Genomic DNA, 22,623 nt, shown 5'->3' with positions numbered 1-22,623 from the left:
ATTTAAGGAATATAAAATAGTTTAGGTTAACTAGATGACTAACTCTAATGCGCCAGTGCCAGGATTAAAGCAGGAGCCATGGACTAAAATTAGGCAGATTAGACACAATATACATATTGACCTCAAGTCTCTTTATAGGAACTTCATAGAGTTACATGTTCTGTTCCTAAAGAGAGTGTAAACGTGCATGTTGACATCTGTCTGTTTGGATATAGACCAAGGCGAGCTGGAGCCAGTAGTAGTGGGCGTAACCAGTGTGTAACTGATTACTACAGGACTGCAGTCTGCACGTATATACACATGTGGAGCTGTTGTTTGTTACCAAGTCTTCACATAAATGCTCTTCCGAAGGGATTCTCCTGGAATGATACATTCTGTGATTGGACATTACACACCTGGAATGATGAGCATAATGAATGAGGAGCAGATGGAGAACGGAACGGACTCCGATGACGATCTTCAATCCGACGAGATTCCCGCGTACCTGAAAGACAGGAGAAGAGCCAAGTCCTTACCTGCGTATCCAGATCAGGCGAATCTGTACCACCAGATCTCCCAGAGCTGCAGGAAACGCGTGCAATTCGCGGACGCGCTCGGGTTAAATCTGGCGAGCGTCAAACACTTCAGCTCGAGCGAGGATCCTCAGATTCCAGCCAAAGTGTTTAACAGGCTGAAGAGTTTCCCCCTTCATAAGGACCGAGAGTTCATGGATGACTTGTGCATGAACATCAAGTCCACTCTGGCACTGGACTGTCTGGTCCCGACGTTCAAGATGCCCGCGGAGTCCGGTGACTTGGAGACGCGGCTCACGCGCTGTCGCGTCGCGCTGGAAAGCGTCACGGTCACACAGTTTGATGTCCGCGGGATCATACGGGCGATGGGAAGGAGAGAGGTTGGGGTCAGGTATACTTTCAACGACTGGCTGTCGTTCGTGGACGCGCAAGCCATCCCCGTGCCCACCGAGGACACGACGCACGGAGCGCGCTTCTCCTTCACCATGTTCACGCCTCCTTTCTTAGATCCGAGCGCTTCTGTGCACTTCGCCGTGTACATGAGGGATGGTAAATCTGAGTTCTGGGACAACAACGATGGGCTGAACTATTCCCTGAAGTACCACAGCTCTTCATCCATTGAGACCGCAGCTTTCCACGCCATATGAAGGGATGCGCTTTTACGCACGGCACGCTGCGCCACATCGATGCGTTTTGACCTCACAACTGACTAAAACGAAGGACTGCTATTACAAAACATACATGGATGTGCTCTCAAGGGGATAAACAGTAACAGTGATAAACAGGAAAATAGCAATCAATGATCACCAATCAAATATGAGACTATTCACAATTTGAAAAATATTGAAAACTCTAAAAAGACAGTAGTGTCAATATTCAGCTCAATTCAGTTCAGTTCAACAAGTTCAACAATGAATGATGAAACGAGTTCAATTCAGCTCGAACTCAGTCAGTTCAGTTCAATACCAGTGTTGATGTTGCAAGATTGGTCAATTATCTTGATTGGTCCAGCTCGATTGAGTTAAGTTTTGTTCTCATCCAATAGTGTGAAAACAATTCGATGACATTACTGAATATTAAGTTCAGTAATAAAAGTATTGTCCTAGTATTAAAATGTTTAATATGAATAGTTAAAAAAAAAAAAAAAAAAAAAAAAAAGAAGAAGAAATTTCTGTCATCATTTAGTTGTTCCAATCCCATTTTACTTTCTCTTTTCCTTGGGAAGCAAGTTCAGTTTGAGTTCAGTTTAGAGCATTTAAACACATGGTAACAAAGAAATGTGATGCTTTTTGAATATGCAAATCAGATCTTTTTAGTGAGAAAATGACTTAAATGGTGGACTGTTTCTCACTCACATAAAGTTATTGTATGATTCCAGGAGACTAACTCCCGGTTTCACAGACAAGGCTTAAGCTAGTCCCAGGCTAAAATGCATGTTTGAGCTGTTTTAACTGAAAGCAACTCACACTGACATATCTTAAAATATGTCTCTGCCATTGTTTTGTGTCAAGATGCACATCAGTGATGTGTTTTTCCCCCTAAAGCACAAGGCCTAATCCTGGCTCAATCGAAGCCCTGTCTGTGAAACCAGGCCTATAGTGCAGAAGTTGTCTGGACTGCTTTATTGTGCCTTTTTGAAGCGTGACGTGATGTTTAGGAGACTGTTGCATGGAAAAGAGCAACTTGGACATTCTCCACAACTTCTCCTGTGTTCCAGAAGAAAGAACGTAAAATAGGTTTGGACTTACATACGGATGAGTAAATGATGACACAATTTACATTTTCATGCAAGTCCAAACAAGGCATGGATTGCAACCTGCACTATGTTGGTTTTCTTTCACAAATGAGTCAACAGTGTCATTTATTAATAACGTCAAACATGTTGTTTCCATCATGGCTGCACAGTTATTGACACTGTGGAGTTCTTTTTATTGCAATGCAGAGACATATCATAGAGGAAACAACACAGCAATGCATTATGGGATATTATCAGTTACATTTGGGACAACCAACAGATGCTGCTGAAATTTGCTTCTCAAATTTAATTTAATTATTGATGCTTTTGCTGCATTGGACTTTAAAATTAAAATGTCAATTTTGACATTCAACTGTCAAAATATATTAATTTTAATAAAAACAAAAGCACATTAAAAGACACCTGAATAAAGGGTTGATAACACAAAGTGTATAAATCATTCTAGATTGAATGGCATTGTACATTGAGAGTTTGAAGACATCAGAACTGAACGTTTACACTTCTCTCATCATGAGGACAGAGACTGGCTGTGTCGAAAGTAAAGTAAGTCAATAATAAGTCTATGTTTATGCATATGAGATACGCTATCTATCATTGTAACTAAAGTCCATCTTTGCCACAGTTGTTCCTTACATTGGTTGTTTGGTCTATGCGTCTGTTTGACTACGGGCGACATTCTGTTTGCGATATGCAATGTTTGTTTGAACATATGCCAATATTCTTAATGTATTCATTTACCAGCTGGATTGTACTCAGTAAATGATGCCTGATAATGTGCAGTATTGTGGATGTGAAATAGATCAGAATAGAAGGATGATTGACACTTGATGTTTCTGCTCTGTAAATATAAAGCTCAAATAGTTGCATAAACTGCTTAGACCATTCTTTTAAAAAGTAATTCATTTGTTTCTTCAAAAGTCAGTTACATGACGGATCTTTATAAACTGCCTTAGATAAACACACCACTGATGTGCATCTTGAGACAAAACAATGGCGGTGAGATATTTTAAGATATGTCAGAGCAAGTTGCTTTCAGTTAAAACAGCTCAAACATGCATTTTAGTCTGAGACTATCTTAAGCCTTGTCTGTGAAACCGGGGGAAAATGTTTAACTGGCCTAATTCTAATCAGAAAATTGAGACTGATTACCTCTTGTTTAAATGCTGTTGGTCTCACAGTAGTTCTCAAGGCACTTGCCGTAACACACTGGCTAAGTTTATGCAATTATGTAAGAATCGGTTGTTAGAAAATATTACATAAGAATAATGACTATTTAGAAAATGAGGGTATAATATTGACCAAGAGTTGGGCAAATGCATTACATCTTAGGTGAATGCAAATATTTCAGCTATGATTTCGGTTGTTGATATTTTGCTTTAACGTCACAATACAAGAACATAACTGCAAATAAAATATTCACTAAAGTCTTATTTTAATTCTCATTAACAGTGCAATGATTAATGCAAGTCGCCTCTGTGAACAGTATCTGCCTCATGAATAAATGTAAATGCGCATGCATAATTTCATTCAGATCTCCACATCTCTGCTTGCATGATGCACTTCTAACTGGGCCACATGTTTAGGCTTTGAACATACGAGTTTTAACAAAACTGTTTGCTTTTGCTGTTCGTAGCATTGAGTAATGTGATCTTTATACCGTCCCCATGTCTTACTAGGCCATCATAAGCTATTTTAAACCGTTCGACCTTTACCCTTTGTGAAAAGATCAATGAAAACTGTCATTTTTTTCAGATAACCCACTCAAAGAAATGTAACTGACATGAATTTATTGTAACTCTAACAAACAAAGCATGAAAAATACATTATGTACAATTTCTACGGCATCTTATATATGATATAGCAAGTCCAGTACGGTGTTCATGGCACACGACATCTGAAATCACTGTGTAAACAGGAAGAGTGTATGTGAGATCCATTCTGATGAAGATCACCAATGCAGATCACCATCATGACCATCATGACCAGCAGATGTTTGAAGAATAGACATCAGTTCTCTCTCGTCTGAGTTGACCATCACATCAGTCGCTCTTCTTTTCCTCCGGTTCCATGACCGTCTTCTGGATCTCATACATCTGCCCTATAGACACCTGTGGACAGTGGCAGAGATCACGGCGAATTACTAGAGTTAACAAGTACTGTGAGTAAAGTGTAATTATCAAATTCTTGGTTGAAATATTCCAAGGGAGTTGGATTTTTTTTGTACAGCTATGAAGTAGTTCCATATTTGTCTGATTATAAATGACTGGTCAAAAAAAAAAAAAAAAAAAAAAAATCACACACACACATACTTTTATCTTTATGAGGACATTCATTGACACACAATGCAATCTCTATCCGCTTACCCTAACCTTACCCATCACAAGTGCCTAACCTGACCCCTGACCCTAAACTGACCCTTGACCTCATTATAACCTGATCCCTAAAACCAAGTCTTGACCCTCAAACAGGCCTTTAAAGGCTCTCAGAGACTGAGGACCGGCCAAAATGTCCTCACTCCTCTGGTTTAAAACTCAAACTGGTCCTCACAAAGATAGTTGTACATGTACACACACACACACACACACACACACACACACACACACACACACACACACACACACACACACACACACACACACACACACACACACACACACACACACTCACACACACACAAATGTCATTTGAATTCTTTATATGCCAAAATGTAATTATCAAAGCTTAATTTTACGAATTGCACCATCAACACCACCAGAAGACCATTAATATTTTTGCTCAAAACATTATTTGGTTGTCAAAAAATTTAAATGAACCCTATTTACACATTTTAATACACATTCTTCATCTTGTGTTGTAAAGGAAAAACAAAATGTGTCTTTAAACAAAATGTAATAACTTGCTCCGCCTGCGAAATCATACTTAAAAAAACAACAACAAAAAAAAGGTTAGTTTGGCATTACGGTTCCATGAAAAACCTTTATATTTATTAATTATGAATAATTTCTGTGCACATCATTATTGTTTTAAATACATGTGCCTTGTAATTTTTCATCAGAATACCTTCCCCTCCCTCTCTCTCGCAGAGTCTCTTCTCTGATGACGAGGGCGGGGCAACCTGTCACTCACATGAGATCAGCCAATAGCAAACCACAGCCATCCAATCAATTCCCCAAACACAATCAAGCCCCGCCCTCATCTGTTCTTGTTCCAGAAGCGTTTCACTCAGATATACGGTGGCTCTTCTACGGCATTGTTTCAAAAATCCTTTCAAATCCCTCATACTTTTCAACTCCCACATCTGACTCTAGTATGCTGTTGATTGTAGTCTGTTGCTTCCACTGTTATTGATTCAATCAAATCCTGATGGAAAAATCAAGCCCCATCCTATATTATTTTGTTGTTGAATAAATATATAGTATGACATTCAAAATGAATGCTCCACAGTTCAAAAGGAAAATACTGAGAAGCAAATTAAAACTGATATTACTTATTGAACATGAGATTAATCACAGTTACATTTTTAACTTATTGGCACCCCTAGCTCCAAAAAAAAAAAAAACCCATTCTTTTCAACATCCATAAAATGAATGGCATTCGCAGCAAAACACTGAGCAACTTGTCAGAGCAACGGTGTCAGAAAAGTTCACTAAAGTCCAAAGGATAGTTTGTAATCTTTATTTGTCCATGTTTTCAGCGGTCCTGAACGAGGTTAAATCAATACTGAACAGAGACGTGTCCTTCGTGATGAGCGAGGACAAACTGTGTGTATGAAAACTGAGTGTTCGAAACGTCCATCGCCAAAACTGATGGAAACAACAAACCAACCAAACTGTAAAGAATGAGATGCGAGTCAAACAAGGCTAGTGTAGACACTGCTTGATAAAGTGTTCAAAACTGCTTCTCTAAGATGCTAATACTGATAAGATATAGACTGTCAGCTAAATAGAAAGTAAATATTTTACAGATATTGAAATTTAATAGTACTGTTAATAGATAAAAAAAATATATATATACTAATCATCATCATCATCATCATCAGTGTTTAGAAAAAAAGATACACTGTCAACTTAATATAAAGTTTTTAATTGAATTCACTTCTTTGGTCTTAATGACAATATAAATGCCAAGCATTTAATTTTGGACACAACATGTTGTCTTCACAATATGATATTTAATATTTCCCTGTATGAATGGGTATTTATACATGAAACTACTCAGCTGCCTGTATACGTTAGGGTCCATCACAAGTACATCACATTTTAGTGTCCATTTTAGGGCATCAAAAAGCCTGAAACCTCTTCCCTTGCCTTTATATACTGATCTGTCAGAAGTAAAACAGCTTTAACTAATAAACGTCTCTATCCTCAGTCCGGTCTATAATGAAACAGCCAACATTAAAGGATTAGTTCACCTCAAAATGAAAATTTCCTGATAATTTACTGACCCCAATGCCATCCAAGATGTTCATGTCTTTCTTTCTTCAGTGGAAAAGAAAGAAACACAACGTGATTTCAACTTTCCAACGTGATTACGTAATGCCTGGCGTGTCGCAGACCAGCACAAGACGAACAATTGTGGTTAAAAAGTATATACATGTTTTTTTTTTTTTTTTTTGAAAATGACAGATCGTTTCGCTAGATAAGACCCTATTCCTCAGCTGGGATCGTGCAGAGCCCTTTGAAACTGCATTGATTTGAACTTTAGCATTCTGGTTCCCATTGAAACCAATTGTGTGGAGAAAAATCCTGAAATGTTTTCCTCAAAAAACTTAATTTCTTTTCCACTGAAGAAAGAAAGACATGAACATCTTGGATGGCATTGGGGTGAGTAAATTATCAGGAAATTTTCATTTTGAGGTGAACTAATCCTTTAAGAGAAGTGGCTGTTGTAAGATAGATGTGATTTCTTCCCTAATTATCATCGTGTGTTAAATATGTTGTGTATCGGGACGCCTGCAGTCCACCCGTCCACACCAGCACGTCTGCTTTATTAACACCTGACCGAAGCTTCAGATAAACGCCAGCGCTCAAGTAAACGCGTCTCAAAAAGAGCCAAGAAATACAGGGAACACGAGGTCGATTTGCCGGGAGAAAGTCCGAGCGGAAGGAAAAGATGCAAGGTTGGTGAAGGGGAAACACGTGGTCATTTTTCACAGTGATGGCTCAGCAAAGAGGAACATTAAGATCCATTCCTGAGCTCTGTAAATATTCCCAGCGTCCCCGCGACACAGGCCATCTGTCAACCCGTGTCTCCTGTCCATAACCTCTCTTTAAAACAGAGGAGAGCAGGATCCCGAGGGAGCGAGGCCAGATGACTGATGGGATGACGAGGGAAAAAGGTGCATTATGGTCCAGGTGCCAAACGGAGGAGTCAAGTGGCCAGCTGGTTTCAATTAAGTCAGGTATTTAGTAAAAATAAGGTCATATTGATGGTGTAAACAGCATAACACTTTATATAACACTTAATTTGTGCACTGATGCTCAAACAGTAATTAATTAAACTAATTAAAACGGTTCTTGTTTAGAAAATTTGGGCTTCATTTTCTTTTGCTGGAGGGCGTTAAGCAGTGTTATTAATACAGGCTGGAGTCGTGAGTCGGTTCATTCGGATGATTCATTCACAATAAATTCATTTCAGTCCCTGTGCAATTTTAGGTTTTCATTTTTAATAAATAAATATGTTGATGGATTCTGCAATTATTATTATTATTATTTTATTTTTTTTTTTAAATGTAGGTGTTTTCTAGCTGTACTGTAAATGTATGTTTAAGATTGTGAATAATTCATCCAAAGATTAAAACTGTTATTTATCATTTATTGTTTGGAATGGAATATTTCACATGTCAAATAAATACTGGTCTGGTATTAAAAATAAATGAATGATCTGAATTATATATATGACTGTAGCTTGGAGTTTGTTGTTAGCTTGTAGTTTGCACCTCGTACACTGCAAAATGTAATTTTAACAGTAAAAACCAGTTGATTGGTTACTGGTACAGTAAGTCCCCTCACTCTATACAGTTAAAAACTGTAACAGATCTATTTTTAAGTAAAATTTTTCTGGATCGGATGGTTCAAAAGTTATAACCATTTGAACACTGAATTTTTGAACTGGTGGTTGCGATATAGAGTTGGTCCTAGAGACCCCAAAGTTGGTCAGATTACTATTCATTACCATCACTACTATTGTGCCAATTTTCATCATTTTCTTCTTACAGTTCATAGGGCTGCCATAGACTCCCATTGGGGAGGAATAATAATAAGAAGAAAACGAATGGATATCATTGTATACAATTAAAAACAAGACAAAAGTAAACAAAAGAACAGAAGACAACAAAAAGATAACAAAACCCAAAACAAACAAAACAAGACAAAACCAAAGTAAACAAAAGAAAAGAAGACAAAACACAAAACAAAACAAAACCAAAGTAAACAGAACAAAAGAAAAAGATAACAAAAAACAAGACAAAACCAAAGTAAATAAAATAATAAACAAAAACCAAGACAAAACCAAAGTAAACAAAAGAAGAAAAGGCAAAACAAAACAAGACTAAACCAAAGTAAACAAAAGAAAAGAAAAAGATAACAAAAGAAAACAAAGTGAAAAATAAAATGAAAAACAAGACAAAACCAAAGTAAACAAAACAAAAGAAGAAAAGAAAACAACAGAAAAAACAAAACAAAAACAAGACAAAAGCAAAGGAAACAAAACAAAAAACAGACCAGGGGCTCGTTCTTCGTACGTTGCTTATTACATCCGAGATCAAATGACACATCCAAGATGATTTCATCGTGCTAATCATAATCCGGCTAATTGAGTTCTTCGAACACACTTGCCGAATAGGATTAGTATCGCTGGATTGAGTTATCTGAGATAACTGCGCGTTCACGCGCTGGTTTAAAAGGGGATATGTATCGATAGTGGAAACATTGATCAGCAACGCTGCCATTGGCTGCTCAGCGTGGCCAAAGAGCGCGCACAGTTTTTCTCATATTATATCTATGTTTTTTCTCCTCAGCAGAGCAAGAACTAATAGTCGAAGTTTATTCGGAATTTTAATGTTTTAATCAAAACGCCAGGGAACACCTCAAAGTCTGCAAAAGCCAGGAGAGAGGGCTGGCAAAAAGTAGCAAACAATTTAAATCCGTTAGAAGTGGCCATGTTAGATGTTTTTATCACTTATTAGCCTATATTTTTGTATTTTAATAATTGCATAATTACTTTGTTCATTGTAATGTCAGAGTCACCACACTAGAATATGGGAACAAATAAAAGTGAAGTACAAAAATATTCTAATGGTAATTTTTAGTTATATTATAGTCTCTTTTATGAAAGGCACTGTTAAATAAATGGTTGTCTGTTTATAAAAGCAATCAAGAAAAAGGCTGAGAAAAAAAAAAGATCTTAGTAGCCTGCACTGTATTTTTGCTGCATTAAATTAAGGCCGTATAGTCATTTCAGCTGTTAAATCTTGAGCAATGATGAATTGCTTTGACTTGTGGAAGTAAAAACTGATAAACTTATGTTAATGTAAAAATATGTATTGAAGAAGAGTTCAAAAAGAGTTATTGATCACATTTTTCCCAAGTGTAGTTCATTGTAATGACATTGTGTTTTCCTCTTTTGTGCACTTTTACATAATACACCAACACTTGTTAACTTAAGTGGACATTGTAATGTCCATTTGTTTCCATTGCACTGGACAGTGAATAAACCCTCTCAGATAACTGTCATATGGAGGAACTAACCTACCTGCAAGTGCATAAATAACTTTACTTAATTTATACGTGTATGCTTTATGGCTGCAATATAAGTTTAAGGATTCCACATCTACAGAAAGGCCTACAGAAGAGTCTGCACAGACAGAGGAGACACAGGCCTACAGGTGGGCAGTGGATAGCCAACTTTTCCTTTTTATTTGTTGCATGAGGCTTGTGTCTAATATCTCTTGTTGCAGGCACTTGACCACTGGCTTTTCTTTACAAAGAACAATTGAAATAAAACTCAAGGAACTAAGCATATTTGTCTTTTATTAAACATTTAATGAAAAGTGTATTTTTTTTTTTTTTTGGCAGTGTTGTGTAATATGGCACATGCAAATGCAACAATGTCACAGGCCCTGTCAGGTGTGCAACCCTCAGACTTTTCAGACACTGAAATCTTCCCTTTAGTTAGCTGAAGTTCATTTCATTGTGTGCCCTTGTCCTGGAGCTGCATTGTAACTGGTTTGGGTCAGGGAATGGGGTCATAAAACACCTGTCTGCAGGCAGGAACATGTCATAATCACCTATGAAAAAATGCAGTTCTGTTAGGATCAGCATAAGTGTATGTAATACAGTGAGCTTGATATTTAATTGTGGAACTTTCCTTACCACTTTCAAATAATGTGCATAAATGTGAATCTCTGAAAATTCTTAAGTCATACACAGATCCTGACCATTTTGCTTTCACATTTGTGATATGGAAGATTTGTCAACTGCCTTTTTTTTATTTGATATAATATTATTAATCTGGAATATTAAGAATCACAATAGTAACTGGGCTGCACATTTACATTGTGAACCCCCTTTCTGTTCACATAATCCCCTTCATTGAGGCCTTGATGGCAGTCTAGCCTATAAGCCTGAGTGACATACTGTAATCAGCATGGTCATGATCGCATGATCTTCATAAAAAAATATTTAAATAGTCTAATAAATAGTAGGCTATAGTCTAATAAAAAAAAAAAAAAAAAAAAAAAAGCTGCTTAAAAAAAAACTGATTTACATTGGGTCTTCAGTGGCTTGGAAATGCCACAAAAAAAAAAAAAAAAACTAAAACTGTTTTTTAAACCTAAAAGCGCCAGGTAAACTCCGAATGACACGACAAACAGCACTTTCCATCAAGTTCTCCGCATCTCCAATAGTGTAAAGGAAAGAGCCACTCGCAATTAATCTTAGGGTACAGTTTGTGCTGTAGTAAAAGCCCGACTCCGACAAGTCGAAAATAAATGTGCGTTTCCAACAAATTAATAATGTAAACGACAATCTCATGAGTCACGAGAAAAAAAATATATATATCAGAAAGTGCACTATCGCGCTGCGCTGGACTTCCCGTATCATCTCCGTTTATGAGCCGCAGTCTAATCCTGTTTACATGAAATAAGCCTGCTCCCGAGCAGGTTTAAGATTGCGCACCTGTTGCTATGACAGCAAGTCCAGGATGAGCGTCGAAGAACCAAACAATCCAAGATCATGCCAAATCGCCAACAATCAAATCCAGCTAACTGAGTTAGCGACGTACGAAGAACGGGCCCCAGGAAACCTATGATAACCAGAGTTCTGTTCTGATGTGCGTATGAGAGTAAAACTCTACTAATAAAGGCTCTTCTCAAGAAGAGACTGTTAGATAATAGAGGTTCACTTACTCAAGAATCATAAGACATGTTAATGCTTTAAAGTTTTTAAAGAGCCTGATTCTGCACCAAACTGGATATTGGGATATGAAAGTGTTTAGTGAAGAGGACAGTACTGTATAAAGTGTAAAGGGCAGTGTGTGTGTGCGTGTGTGTGTGTGTGTGGAGTCGCTGTGTTTGGACTGTCCTCTGCCAGAGCTGGAGTCACTCCTGAATTTGTGCTGTGCCATCACAGACGTCAGCAAAGCATGCTGGGAACAGCACACTCCGGGGAGACACCTGTGCAAACTCATCCAGAACACACTCCATCTCTCAACATCAGCAATATCTGACCAGAAACTGACCTCAGAACAACACCTGCCATAATCAATGAGAGAAAAGATCCTTTATCAGCTTCTGAAAGACAAACTGAGTCCAACATCCTCCAATATGACTGGCATACAGTATAACAGCACTGGGATGTTTCACAGTTTGAGTGTTTGATCCGAGTATGACAGCAATATTTATGGATTTCCTTAAATTGGCTGATATCTGGTTATTTTAGACTATCGGCGTTGGCCGAGAGCCATATCTGTTCACTTCTCCACTTTTGTCATTTCCAAATTCTACTAGCAGATTTACCAATGGATAGTAATCTATTTCTGATTCACTGTATTTGTTTATTTTGTCAATTCTGGGTAAACGTTGTGTAAAAAAAGTTTTTTTCTTCTAATTTTTAATCATTATTTATTAAATATATCAGTTATACCAGCCTTCAGCAACCCTGTTTTGTAGATATATAGATACTAATGGCACCAGCCATTGAAAAACAGGTAAGGAGAATAAAATAAAATAAACAATAATTAGAAAATATATTAACAAAAATATATATATATTGTTTTATTTTATAGCATTTAAAATAGTATTTGAATTATTACACAAGTATATATTAATATATTATAACTATATGTTAGTATTAATACAATTGCTCTAATAATAATAATAATAATAATAATAATACATATATTGTACATATATTGCAGCATTTTGGAAGGTCAAGGTTTGATTTTGAGTGTCATTATTTTATTTTTTTGTATATTATATGGGACCCTGGATCACGTCACCAGTCACGAGTCGCACGGGTATATCTGTGGCAATAGCCAACAATACATTGTATGGGTCAAAATTATCGATTTTTCTTTTATGCCAATAAATCATTAGGATATTAAGTAAAGATCATGTTCCATGAAATGAAAATTTCCTACCATAAATATATAAAAAATATATATTTTTGTGAGTGAATGCAGCACAATCATGAACATAAATGGACAACTTTAAAGGAGATTTTCTCAATATTTAGATTTTTTTTGCACCCTCAGATTCCAGATTTCCAAATAGTTGTATCTCGGCCAAATATTGTCCTATCCTAACAACTTATACATCAATGGAAAGCTTATTTAATCAGTGTTATATGATGTCCATCCATCCATCCATCCATCTTCTACCGCTTATCCGGGGCCGGGTCGCGGGGGCAGCAGTCTAAGCAGGGATGCCCAGACTTCCCTCTCCCTCGACACTTCCTCCAGCTCTTCCGGGGGGACACCGAGGCGTTCCCAGGCCAGCCGGGAGACATAGTCTCTCCAGCGTGTCCTAGGTCTTCCCCGGGGTCTCCTCCCGGTGGGACATGCCCGGAACACCTTCCCAGGAAGGCGTCCAGGAGGCATCCGGAAAAGATGCCCGAGCCACCTCAACTGACCCCTCTCAATGTGGAGGAGCAGCGGCTCTACTCTGAGCTCCTCCCGAGTGACCGAGCTTCTCACCCTATCTCTAAGGGAGCGCCCAGCCACCCTGCGGAGAAAGCTCATTTCGGCCGCTTGTATCCGGGATCTTGTCCTTTCGGTCATGACCCAAAGCTCATGACCATAGGTGAGAGTAGGAACGTAGATTGACCGGTAAATCGAGAGCTGAGCCGCAACCACGACAGACCGGTACAGCGACCGCATTACTGCAGAAGCTGCACCGATCCGTCTGTCAATCTCCCGTTCCATCCTTCCCTCACTCGTGAACAAGACCCCGAGATACTTGAACTCCTCCACTTGAGGCAGGAACTCTCCACCAACCTGAAGCGGGCAAGCCACCCTTTTCCGACTGAGGACCATGGCCTCGGATTTGGAGGTGCTGATTCTCATCCCAGCCGCTTCACACTCGGCTGCAAACCGTCCCAGTGCATGCTGGAGGTCCTGGTTTGATGAGGCCAACACGACCACATCATCCGCAAAGAGCAGAGATGAAATCGTGTGGTCCCCAAACCTGACCCCCTCCGGCCCCTGGCTGCGCCTAGAAATTCTGTCCATAAAAATTATGACCAGAACCGGCGACAAAGGGCAGCCCTGCCGGAGTCCAACACGCACCGGGAACAAGTCTGACTTACTGCTGGCAATACGAACCAAGCTCCTACTCCGGTCGTACAGGGACCGGATAGCCCTTAGCAAAGGGCCCCGGACCCCATACTCCCAGAGCACCCTCCACAAGATGCCACGAGGGACACAGTCGAATGCCTTCTCCAAATCCACAAAACACATGTGGATTGGTTGGGCAAACTCCCATGAGCCCTCCAGCACCCTGTAGAGGGTATAGAGCTGGTCCAGTGTTCCACGACCGGGACGAAAACCACACTGTTCCTCCTGAATCCGAGGTTCTACTATCGGCCGGATTCTCCTCTCCAGTACCCTGGCATAGACTTTCCCAGGGAGGCTGAGAAGTGTGATCCCCCTATAGTTGGAGCACACCCTCCGGTCCCCCTTCTTGAAAAGAGGGACCACCACCCCGGTCTGCCAATCCAAGGGCACTGTCCCCGACCGCCACGCGATGCTGCAGAGGCGTGTCAGCCAAGACAGCCCCACAACATCCAGAGACTTGAGGTACTCAGGGCGGATCTCATCCACCCCCGGTGCCTTGCCACCAAGGAGTTTCTTGACTACCTCGGTGACTTCAGCTTGGGTGATGGACGGGTCCGCCTCCAAGCCCTCAGCCTCTGCATCCTCAATGGAACACGTGACGGCGGGATTGAGGAGATCCTCGAAGTATTCCTTCCACCGTCCGGTGATATCCCCAGTCGAGGTCAACAGCTGCCCTCCTCCACTGCAAACAGCATTGGTAGGGCACTGCTTCCCTTTCCTGAGGCGCCGGACGGTTTGCCAGAATCTCTTCGAGGCCAGCCGATAGTCCTTCTCCATGGCCTCACCGAACTCCTCCCAGGCCCGAGTTTTTGCCTCCACAACCACCCGGGCTGCAGTCCGCTTGGCCCGTCGGTACCCATCAGCTGCCTCAGGAGTCCCACAAGCCAGCCAGGCCCGATAGGACTCCTTCTTCAGCTTGACGGCATCCCTTACTTCCGGTGTCCACCACCGGGTTCGGGGATTGCCGCCTCGACAGGCACCGGAGACCTTACGGCCACAGCTCCGAGTGGCTGCGTTGACAATGGAGGTGGAGAACATGGTCCACTCGGACTCAATATCTCCAGACTCCCTCGGGATCTGGTCGAAGCTCTGCCAAAGATTCGGCCAAACGTTCCCAACAGACCCTCACAGTACGTTTGGGTCTGCCGAGTCTGTCCAGCTTCCTCCCCCGCCATCGGATCCAACTCACCACCAGGTGGTGATCAGTTGACAGCTCCGCCCCTCTCTTCACCCGAGTGTCCAAGACATACGGCCGGAGGTCAGATGAGACGACCACAAAGTCGATCATCGACCTCCGGCCTAGGGTGTCCTGGTGCCATGTGCACTGATGGACACCCTTATGCTTGAACATGGTGTTCGTTATGGACAAACTGTAACTAGCACAGAAGTCCAATAACAGAACACCACTCGGGTTCAGATCAGGGGGGCCGTTCCTCCCAATCACGCCCCTCCAGGTGTCACTGTCGCTGCCCACGTGGGCGTTGAAGTCCCCCAGTAGAACGACGGAGTCCCCAGTCGGAGCACTTTCCAGCACCCCTCCCAGAGACTCCAAGAAGGCCGGGTACTCTACACTGCCGTTCGGCCCGTAGGCACAAACGACAGTGAGAGACCTATCCCCGACCCGAAGGCGCAGGGAAGCGACCCTCTCGTTCACCGGGGTGAACTCCAACACATGGCGGCTGAGCTGGGGGGCTATAAGCAAACCCACCCCAGCCCGCCGCCTCACACCATGGGCAACTCCAGAGTGGTGAAGAGTCCATCCTCTCTCGAGGAGTGTGGTTCCAGAGCCCAAGCCGTGCGTAGAGGTGATCCCAACTATCTCTAGTTGGAATCTCTCAACCTCACGCACAATCTCAGGCTCCTTCCCCGCCAGAGAGGTGACGTTCCATGTCCCTAGAGCTAGATTCCGCATCCAGGGATCGGGTTGTCTAGGCCCCCGCCTTCGACTGCCGCCCGATCCACTTTGCACCGGCCCCTTACGGTCCCTCCTGCAGGTGGTGGGTCCACGGGAGGGTGGCCCCACGTCGCTCCTTCGGGCTGAGCCCGACCGGACCCCATGGGGGGAGGCCCGACCACCAGGCGCTCGCATACGAGCCCCAACCCCGGGCCTGGCTCCAGGGTGGGGCCCCGGCTGCGCCATACCGGGCGACTTCACGGTCCTTTGTTTTTTCTTCATCATAAGGGGGTTTTGAACCGCTCTTAGTCTGACCCGTCGCCTAGGACCTGTTTGCCTTGGGAGACCCTACCAGGGGCATATAGCCCCAGACAACATAGCTCCTAGGGTCATTCGGGTACTCAAACCCCTCCACCACGGTAAGGTGGCAGTTCAAGGAGGGGTGTTATATGATGTATACATCTTAATTTAAAAAAATGTACCCTTGTGACTGGTTTTGTGGTCCAGGGTCACATATAGTAAAATATTATTTTTATATATTATCATACAATAATAATAATAATAATATTATATTGCTGCATTTGGAGTTCAGACTCCGAAGTTCAGACTCTTTCCTTGTCTATCGTAGATGATGACGAGTCCTGACTTCTGTAAACACACACACACACACACACACACACACCGTTGAAGGCTTCTTGGAGGAAGCCAGCATCTATATTTGTGCTCCCAGTGGGTTCGGCACAGATGTTTCCACAGGATTTTGAAGACAGCACAACAGCTGTCTGTTGTCAAAGATGGGGATTCTGGGAGATTACAGCTGGCTGTCCTATACATTTGAGAACCAAACCTAAATATTACCAGATGGCACAGATATATGTGTAGCCTCATGATGGATATTACTTTACTACACTTACTGTCACAGGTGAGTCTTTTTCACGCTTTAAACATGACGTTAAGGACAGAGAGCAAGCATTCAAACATTTCTAAAGGGATTATTCCAAGAAAACATCAGTTTTGTACAGTCAGGAGCTTGTGAGCACTACCTAATCATGTCCACATCTGGGTCTTCAGGATCTTGGACATCACAGGTGTGTTTAATCAGGAAGAATTAAACTCTGAGTAGTCCTGCTCTTATAGGGTACATGCCAACTGCCCGATTACAGGTCGACTGTTTGATCGTTTTTTGCTGAATAATCGTCACTGATAACTGATCGCTGGAACAATCTGTGTTATGTTTGTTTTCATTCAGTATCTATTTATCGGTCAATTAATCGGTTATCGGTCAGCATGATCCAACCTAGTTATCGTTATCGGTAAAATCCACTATTGGTCGACCTCTACTTAACCTAGATCGTACAAAAAAAGTGTACATCCATACATCACTTCACAGTAGGTGGAGAAGGAGATTTACCCACCGGCCATTTTATTGCATTTAATTCCTCTTATTTTTAGTTTCTATGCAGTTGTTCATGGATATAAAGTGTGTGAGATGCTACGGTTACAATACAGTTATCATAACAGTTATGAAGATATACAATACAACCAATTAAAGTAGAATTGCCTATTAAACGTCACAGCAGACATTTAACTCTAAATTTAGGTTTCGAATATGACAAATAATATAAATGTTTATGTACAAAAATAATATTAAAGTAAATTTTATAGAAATACATATGGTTTTCTAAACATTAATATAATATAATATAATATAATATAATATAATATAATATAATATAATATAATATAATATAATATAATATAATATAATATAATTCAAACATTTGGGGTCGGCAAGATTTGTTTCATGTTTTTGAAAGAAGTCTCTTCTGCTCACCATGGCCACATCTATTTGATTAAAAATACATACATTTTTTTTTATATTTTGAAATATTATTACAATATAGAATAGCTGTTTTCTATGTGAATATATAGAAAAGTGTAATTTATACCTGTGATCAAAGCTGAATTTTCAGCATCATTACTCCAGTCTTCAGAGTCACATGATCCTTCAGAAATCATTCTGATATGATGATTTGACTACCAAGAAACATTTATGATTATTATCAGTGTTGAAAACAGTTGTGCTGCTTCATATTTTTGTGGAAACCATCATACACTTTTTTAAGGAAACTTTGATTAATAGAAAGCATTTATCTGAAATATAGATAGCCTATACTGTATGTAACATTATAAATGTCTTTACTGTCACTTTTGATCAATTTAATGCATTCTTACTGAATAAAAGTATTTATTTCCCTTTTTAAAAAAAAGTACTGACCCCAAACGTTTGAAAAGCAAAATATAATATAATATAATAGGCCCCGAGACATCAAAAACTGCATTTGGGAAACGGCTAAGAAGTTTTTGGCTTGGAAAATGACAGTGATTAATGAGACAATCAACATTACAAAGCTTAGCAGACTGGAGGACAATCATTTCGATATTTAACCTTTTAAAATACCGAAGAGGTTGAAGATTTGGTTGTAAATCAGTGAACTGCGCATGTAAGTGTGTGTGTTCACAGCCTAAGGCTCTTCCAGAAGGATTCACTAGGGGGCAGCAGCGTCTAAAACGACACTTCACACACCAGCACCAACACAAAGCACTGTGCTCTACTCTTAGTGGGCGGTCCTTGTGTGTGATTGGTTGAGCTCCTCCACTAGTGTAGGGGGCGGAGCTGTGAGGGCGGGAGGAAAAAGTGACATGACAACTCACTCGACCAATCAGACGACAGCGGGCACTGCCTCATGTTAATTGATGCGGCTGCAGCAGGAACCCCATTGTTGGGATGTCACACTGCAGATTCCCAGTCACTCTCTCTCTTACACACACACACACACACACACACACACACACTACAGAGGTGTCATACGGCTCTTTTTTTCTGTTGATCAGCTGCAGACACTGCAGAAAAACTGTTGTAGCCGTACACTGGAAATGAGAATGAAACACACACGGCTATTCCTTGAGGGAATGCAGATGTGTGGACGACTAGACTGGATCATGAACAGTTAGTGTTGCAGATAATACAAGACTTAAAACGGAAAGGTTAACGAGGGCGATGTGAGGACAAAGTGAGAATTCGTTTGTGCTACAGACTCCCGGTCACAGGTTCAAATTAAACTTTTGCTGCAACATTAAATATTTCTCAAAGTGCCCTTTAGCGAACACAAGAGCGAAGAACACCAGTGAACGCTACATGAAAACACTCAGGGAACGGTATGGAGGATGAACGAGTCGGGTCAAAACGACCTCCAAATGTTTCAAAAATCAAATTCATCAAAATGGGTTGTGGTCCCATATCCTTCGACACGTGCACATTCTGGAAAGCATTTGCATCCTGAGTTTTCCTAGTGAAGTGGACGGAGAACCTAAAGGGCATTTAAAGGGCCTATTAATCACGACCAGATTATATTATACCTTTAACCCTATAAAGCCTACTGTATATCTGGTATAACATTTCTAAGGCATTTCCTAAATGCTCAACATGATCACTTTGTTGAAAAACCTGTTGTCTGATTGATGGTTCACACACTTTTCAGCAAGCAAGTCTTTTAGTTTACAAATGTCCACCTTAAGTTCAGCTCGTGGTTCATGTATCTTTACTGATTTTTATAATGTAAACATAAGAATAACTTTTATATTGTTAGTATTATTTCAAGATGAACACTTGTCGGACTGAAGCAAATTAGGTTATGAATATCAGGCTTTTGAGGAACGTTTACTTGTTCATGTCTCAATCATCATTGTATTGAATTGCTTTATAAGTTTTGCACCCCATAATAAAAAACTACAGAGATTTGATCACAAAATTAAGCATTTAAATATCACCTTACTAAGACATATTATTGGGAGAAATAGAATGACAACTAATATTTATATGCGTTTTCATGCAGTCTGCGTTTCTGTTATAAAGATCTAATTGTTTTACATTACAAGCATCAGAATTTCATCTTATTTTTTTTTTGTCAATATAAATATCACTAACTGCACCAAAAGTGCATATTTTTGCTTAGTTTGGGCCTCTGAATAAAATTTTGCTCCATATTCTCACTTTATCATACTATATGAGCCGTAAAAGCCTGATGTGTCCGATATAACAACAACAAAAAAACACATTCTTTCTAAATTGTGTCCCTTTTTATCATAAACAGCACGCGAGACATGATGGTGTGCGTCTGAGAGGTACGGGTTACTGTGGTGTGGGAACGTCTTCTGGCTCTTCTAGCACAAACCCCGAATCTCTCGGTGTCGAGTGTTGGATCACGTGCCGGCGGGCGATTCCATCAGACGCCTCCCCTGCCCTTGTTAGGCATTACAAGCCATTAATGAAACGCTCAGTGGCGTACGAGCGGATCGGGAGCGAGATGCTGGAAATTAGGGGATGACAGACGTGAGGGGAGGGTGTTTGGCATCAAGAACTCAACGAGCTTGAGTAAATTAAAGCAAACATTTTGCCTCCTCCTGAAATTTTCAGAGGTATAAACAGACCCTGAAGTAAAAATGAACGAGAGAGAGATTATATCCAGCTGTCTCCTCACAACTCCATCTTTCCTCAGAAAGCTCTTCCTCTCTTTTCATTTGCATTTCTGGAGTAGAATGCCGTCAGTAAACTGACTAATGTGCTTCGGTAGGGCTTTGTGTTAATTCTCTCGACCTCCATCACCTTCAGCTCTGCACTTTTTGCAAAGGCTGCTTGAAAATTCAGTTTGTTGAAAGGAATAGCTCAACCAAAAATGAAAATTATGCCATAATTTATTAACCCTCATGCCGTTTTAACCACGTGGGACGGCGAAGGGAGAAAATCTGGAGTAGCTCTTTTCCGTGCAATTGCAATGAATGAGCAATGAAGCTTTCAAGCATAAAAAAAGAAGCAAAACCACTATAAAAACGTCAAATCTCTTCTGAAGTCATACGATAGCTTTGTGTGAAGAACATATCAGTATTGCTGTTGTTAATTAGAACTATTAAACATTGTGTTATTTGAAATAAACCTTAAATAAAATAAAAAAATACATTTTAGACTGAAATTTAAATGACAAAAATGAAAAAGATAAGCTGAAATATAGCTGCAAGCAGCGATGACGGGGACAACTGTGCACGACGGGAAATGTGCATTTAAAGCGGGTAATAAATGTAAAATAACTATGTTTGAATATGCCACATTTGGCTTGTGCCACTATGATCATGAACCACAACAGCTACATCTATGAGAACATTCAACTTCAAGTCATAGGATTTTATAGGTTACTTTCAAATGAGTCTGAAGATAGCATTTTAAGCTCAAAATTTGTAATTATTTATATAACAGACCAAAGTTGTTCTACAAAAAACTAACACTGTTATTGAACTGAACTGCACAAACACTGAACCGACTCAAAGTGAATAAAGACACGATCGTCTTCTGTAGAGCTGTTTATAGCTGAAGAGAATTAATTTCACAATTGATGATCTTTACACAGTTATTGAACTGAACTGAATCAACACTGAACTGACTTCAGCTGAATAATATCAGCTTTTTAGAGCTGCTTTATAGCAGAAGTGAATTCTGTTTGCATCATTATTATCGTCCCGTTTATCACTGTAAATCTGCTTTGAAACAATGTCTACTGTATAAAGCTCTATAGAAATAAAGGTGACTTGATTAATCGGATTAATCTCTCATAAACTCTGATGAATAACCAAGGAAGGCTCTGGTGGATGTTAAGATTTTCAGCAAATAGAGACTTCTATCTACCATTTTGCCCTGTTTACACCTGGGGCCCTATCTTGCACCCAGCGCAATTGACTTTGTACACCGACGCATGTCATTCCTATTTTGCACCCGCGCACAGCGGACTTTTCCCTCCACAGACGCACGTCGGTAAACTAAGAAATACACTTGCGCTCCCGGGGGCGGTTCAGCACAAAGAGGAGGCGTGTTCCGGCGCAAACGTTCCCTCATTTTGCAGGTTTAGAAAACAATTCCGCCATTGACCGAAAAAAAAATAGTTTAAAGTCAGCGGCGCGTTGCGCATGTTATTCATATGCTATTTTAAGGGTGCATGCTTGGCCATAATCAATGTAGCATGTGCACAACGCGCACACACTTTGATTCTCTCATCTACACAAAAGCAGCAGTTTTCATTTTTGCAAATCATACATTATTACGATAGATAGATAGATAGATAGATAGATAGATAGACAGACAGACAGACAGACAGACAGACAGACAGACAGACAGTTTATTATAAAAGCATAAATCTAGCTTACACATTTACCCAAATTATCATACGCCTGTTTAACCGAAGTTAATTTGGGTGTGTTTCTCCATCCCCAACGTCCCTGACGAGAACGTCGCTCTCCTCGGCTGTGAACCGCTCCTGGCGCGCGTCTGGCAAATCCGCCGTTATAATAGCAATCCGCCATGGAACAAGCGCGCCTGCTCTTAAAAGGAATGTGAGCTGATGCTCTGATTGGTTTATTTCACGTTACGCCCAAACCACACCTATGAGTAATGAAGCTACTTCAGACCAACACATTTTAGATTTGCGTTGGGCGCAAGAGTCATTTATCCCGCCGGTATAATAGCAACAGCGCCCGAGATCCGCCCACAAAGTTACTTGCGTTTCACGCTTGATACTTGCGTT

General features: G+C 40.5%; 2 protein-coding genes across 2 annotated transcripts in view; one reads left to right on the top strand and one right to left on the bottom strand.

The window, feature by feature from the left end:
- Window positions 1–400: 400 nt before the first annotated feature.
- Window positions 401–1,639, top strand: ppp1r3g (protein phosphatase 1 regulatory subunit 3G; the record flags this gene model as incomplete). Its single annotated transcript, XM_081352971.1, has 1 exon — window positions 401–1,639. The coding sequence occupies one exon, from the start codon at window positions 401–403 to the stop codon at window positions 1,157–1,159; it is 759 nt and encodes a 252-aa protein (XP_081209097.1). The 3' UTR covers window positions 1,160–1,639.
- Window positions 1,640–2,400: 761 nt separating this feature from the next.
- Window positions 2,401–22,623, bottom strand: part of lyrm4b (LYR motif containing 4) — a 75,430-nt gene continuing 55,207 nt past the window's right edge. Inside the window, exon 3 of the mRNA XM_081352972.1 lies at window positions 2,401–4,376. Within this exon, the coding sequence (XP_081209098.1) occupies window positions 4,308–4,376 (69 nt within the window). The 3' untranslated portion in view covers window positions 2,401–4,307. The remainder of the gene's footprint in view (window positions 4,377–22,623) is intronic.

This window comes from Scardinius erythrophthalmus (assembly GCF_964197995.2).
Source record: "Scardinius erythrophthalmus genome assembly, chromosome: 22".
NCBI classification, from domain to species: domain Eukaryota; kingdom Metazoa; phylum Chordata; class Actinopteri; order Cypriniformes; family Leuciscidae; genus Scardinius; species Scardinius erythrophthalmus.
Note: the sequence above shows the minus strand (reverse complement) of the source record. Positions and strands in the feature narration are given on the sequence as shown.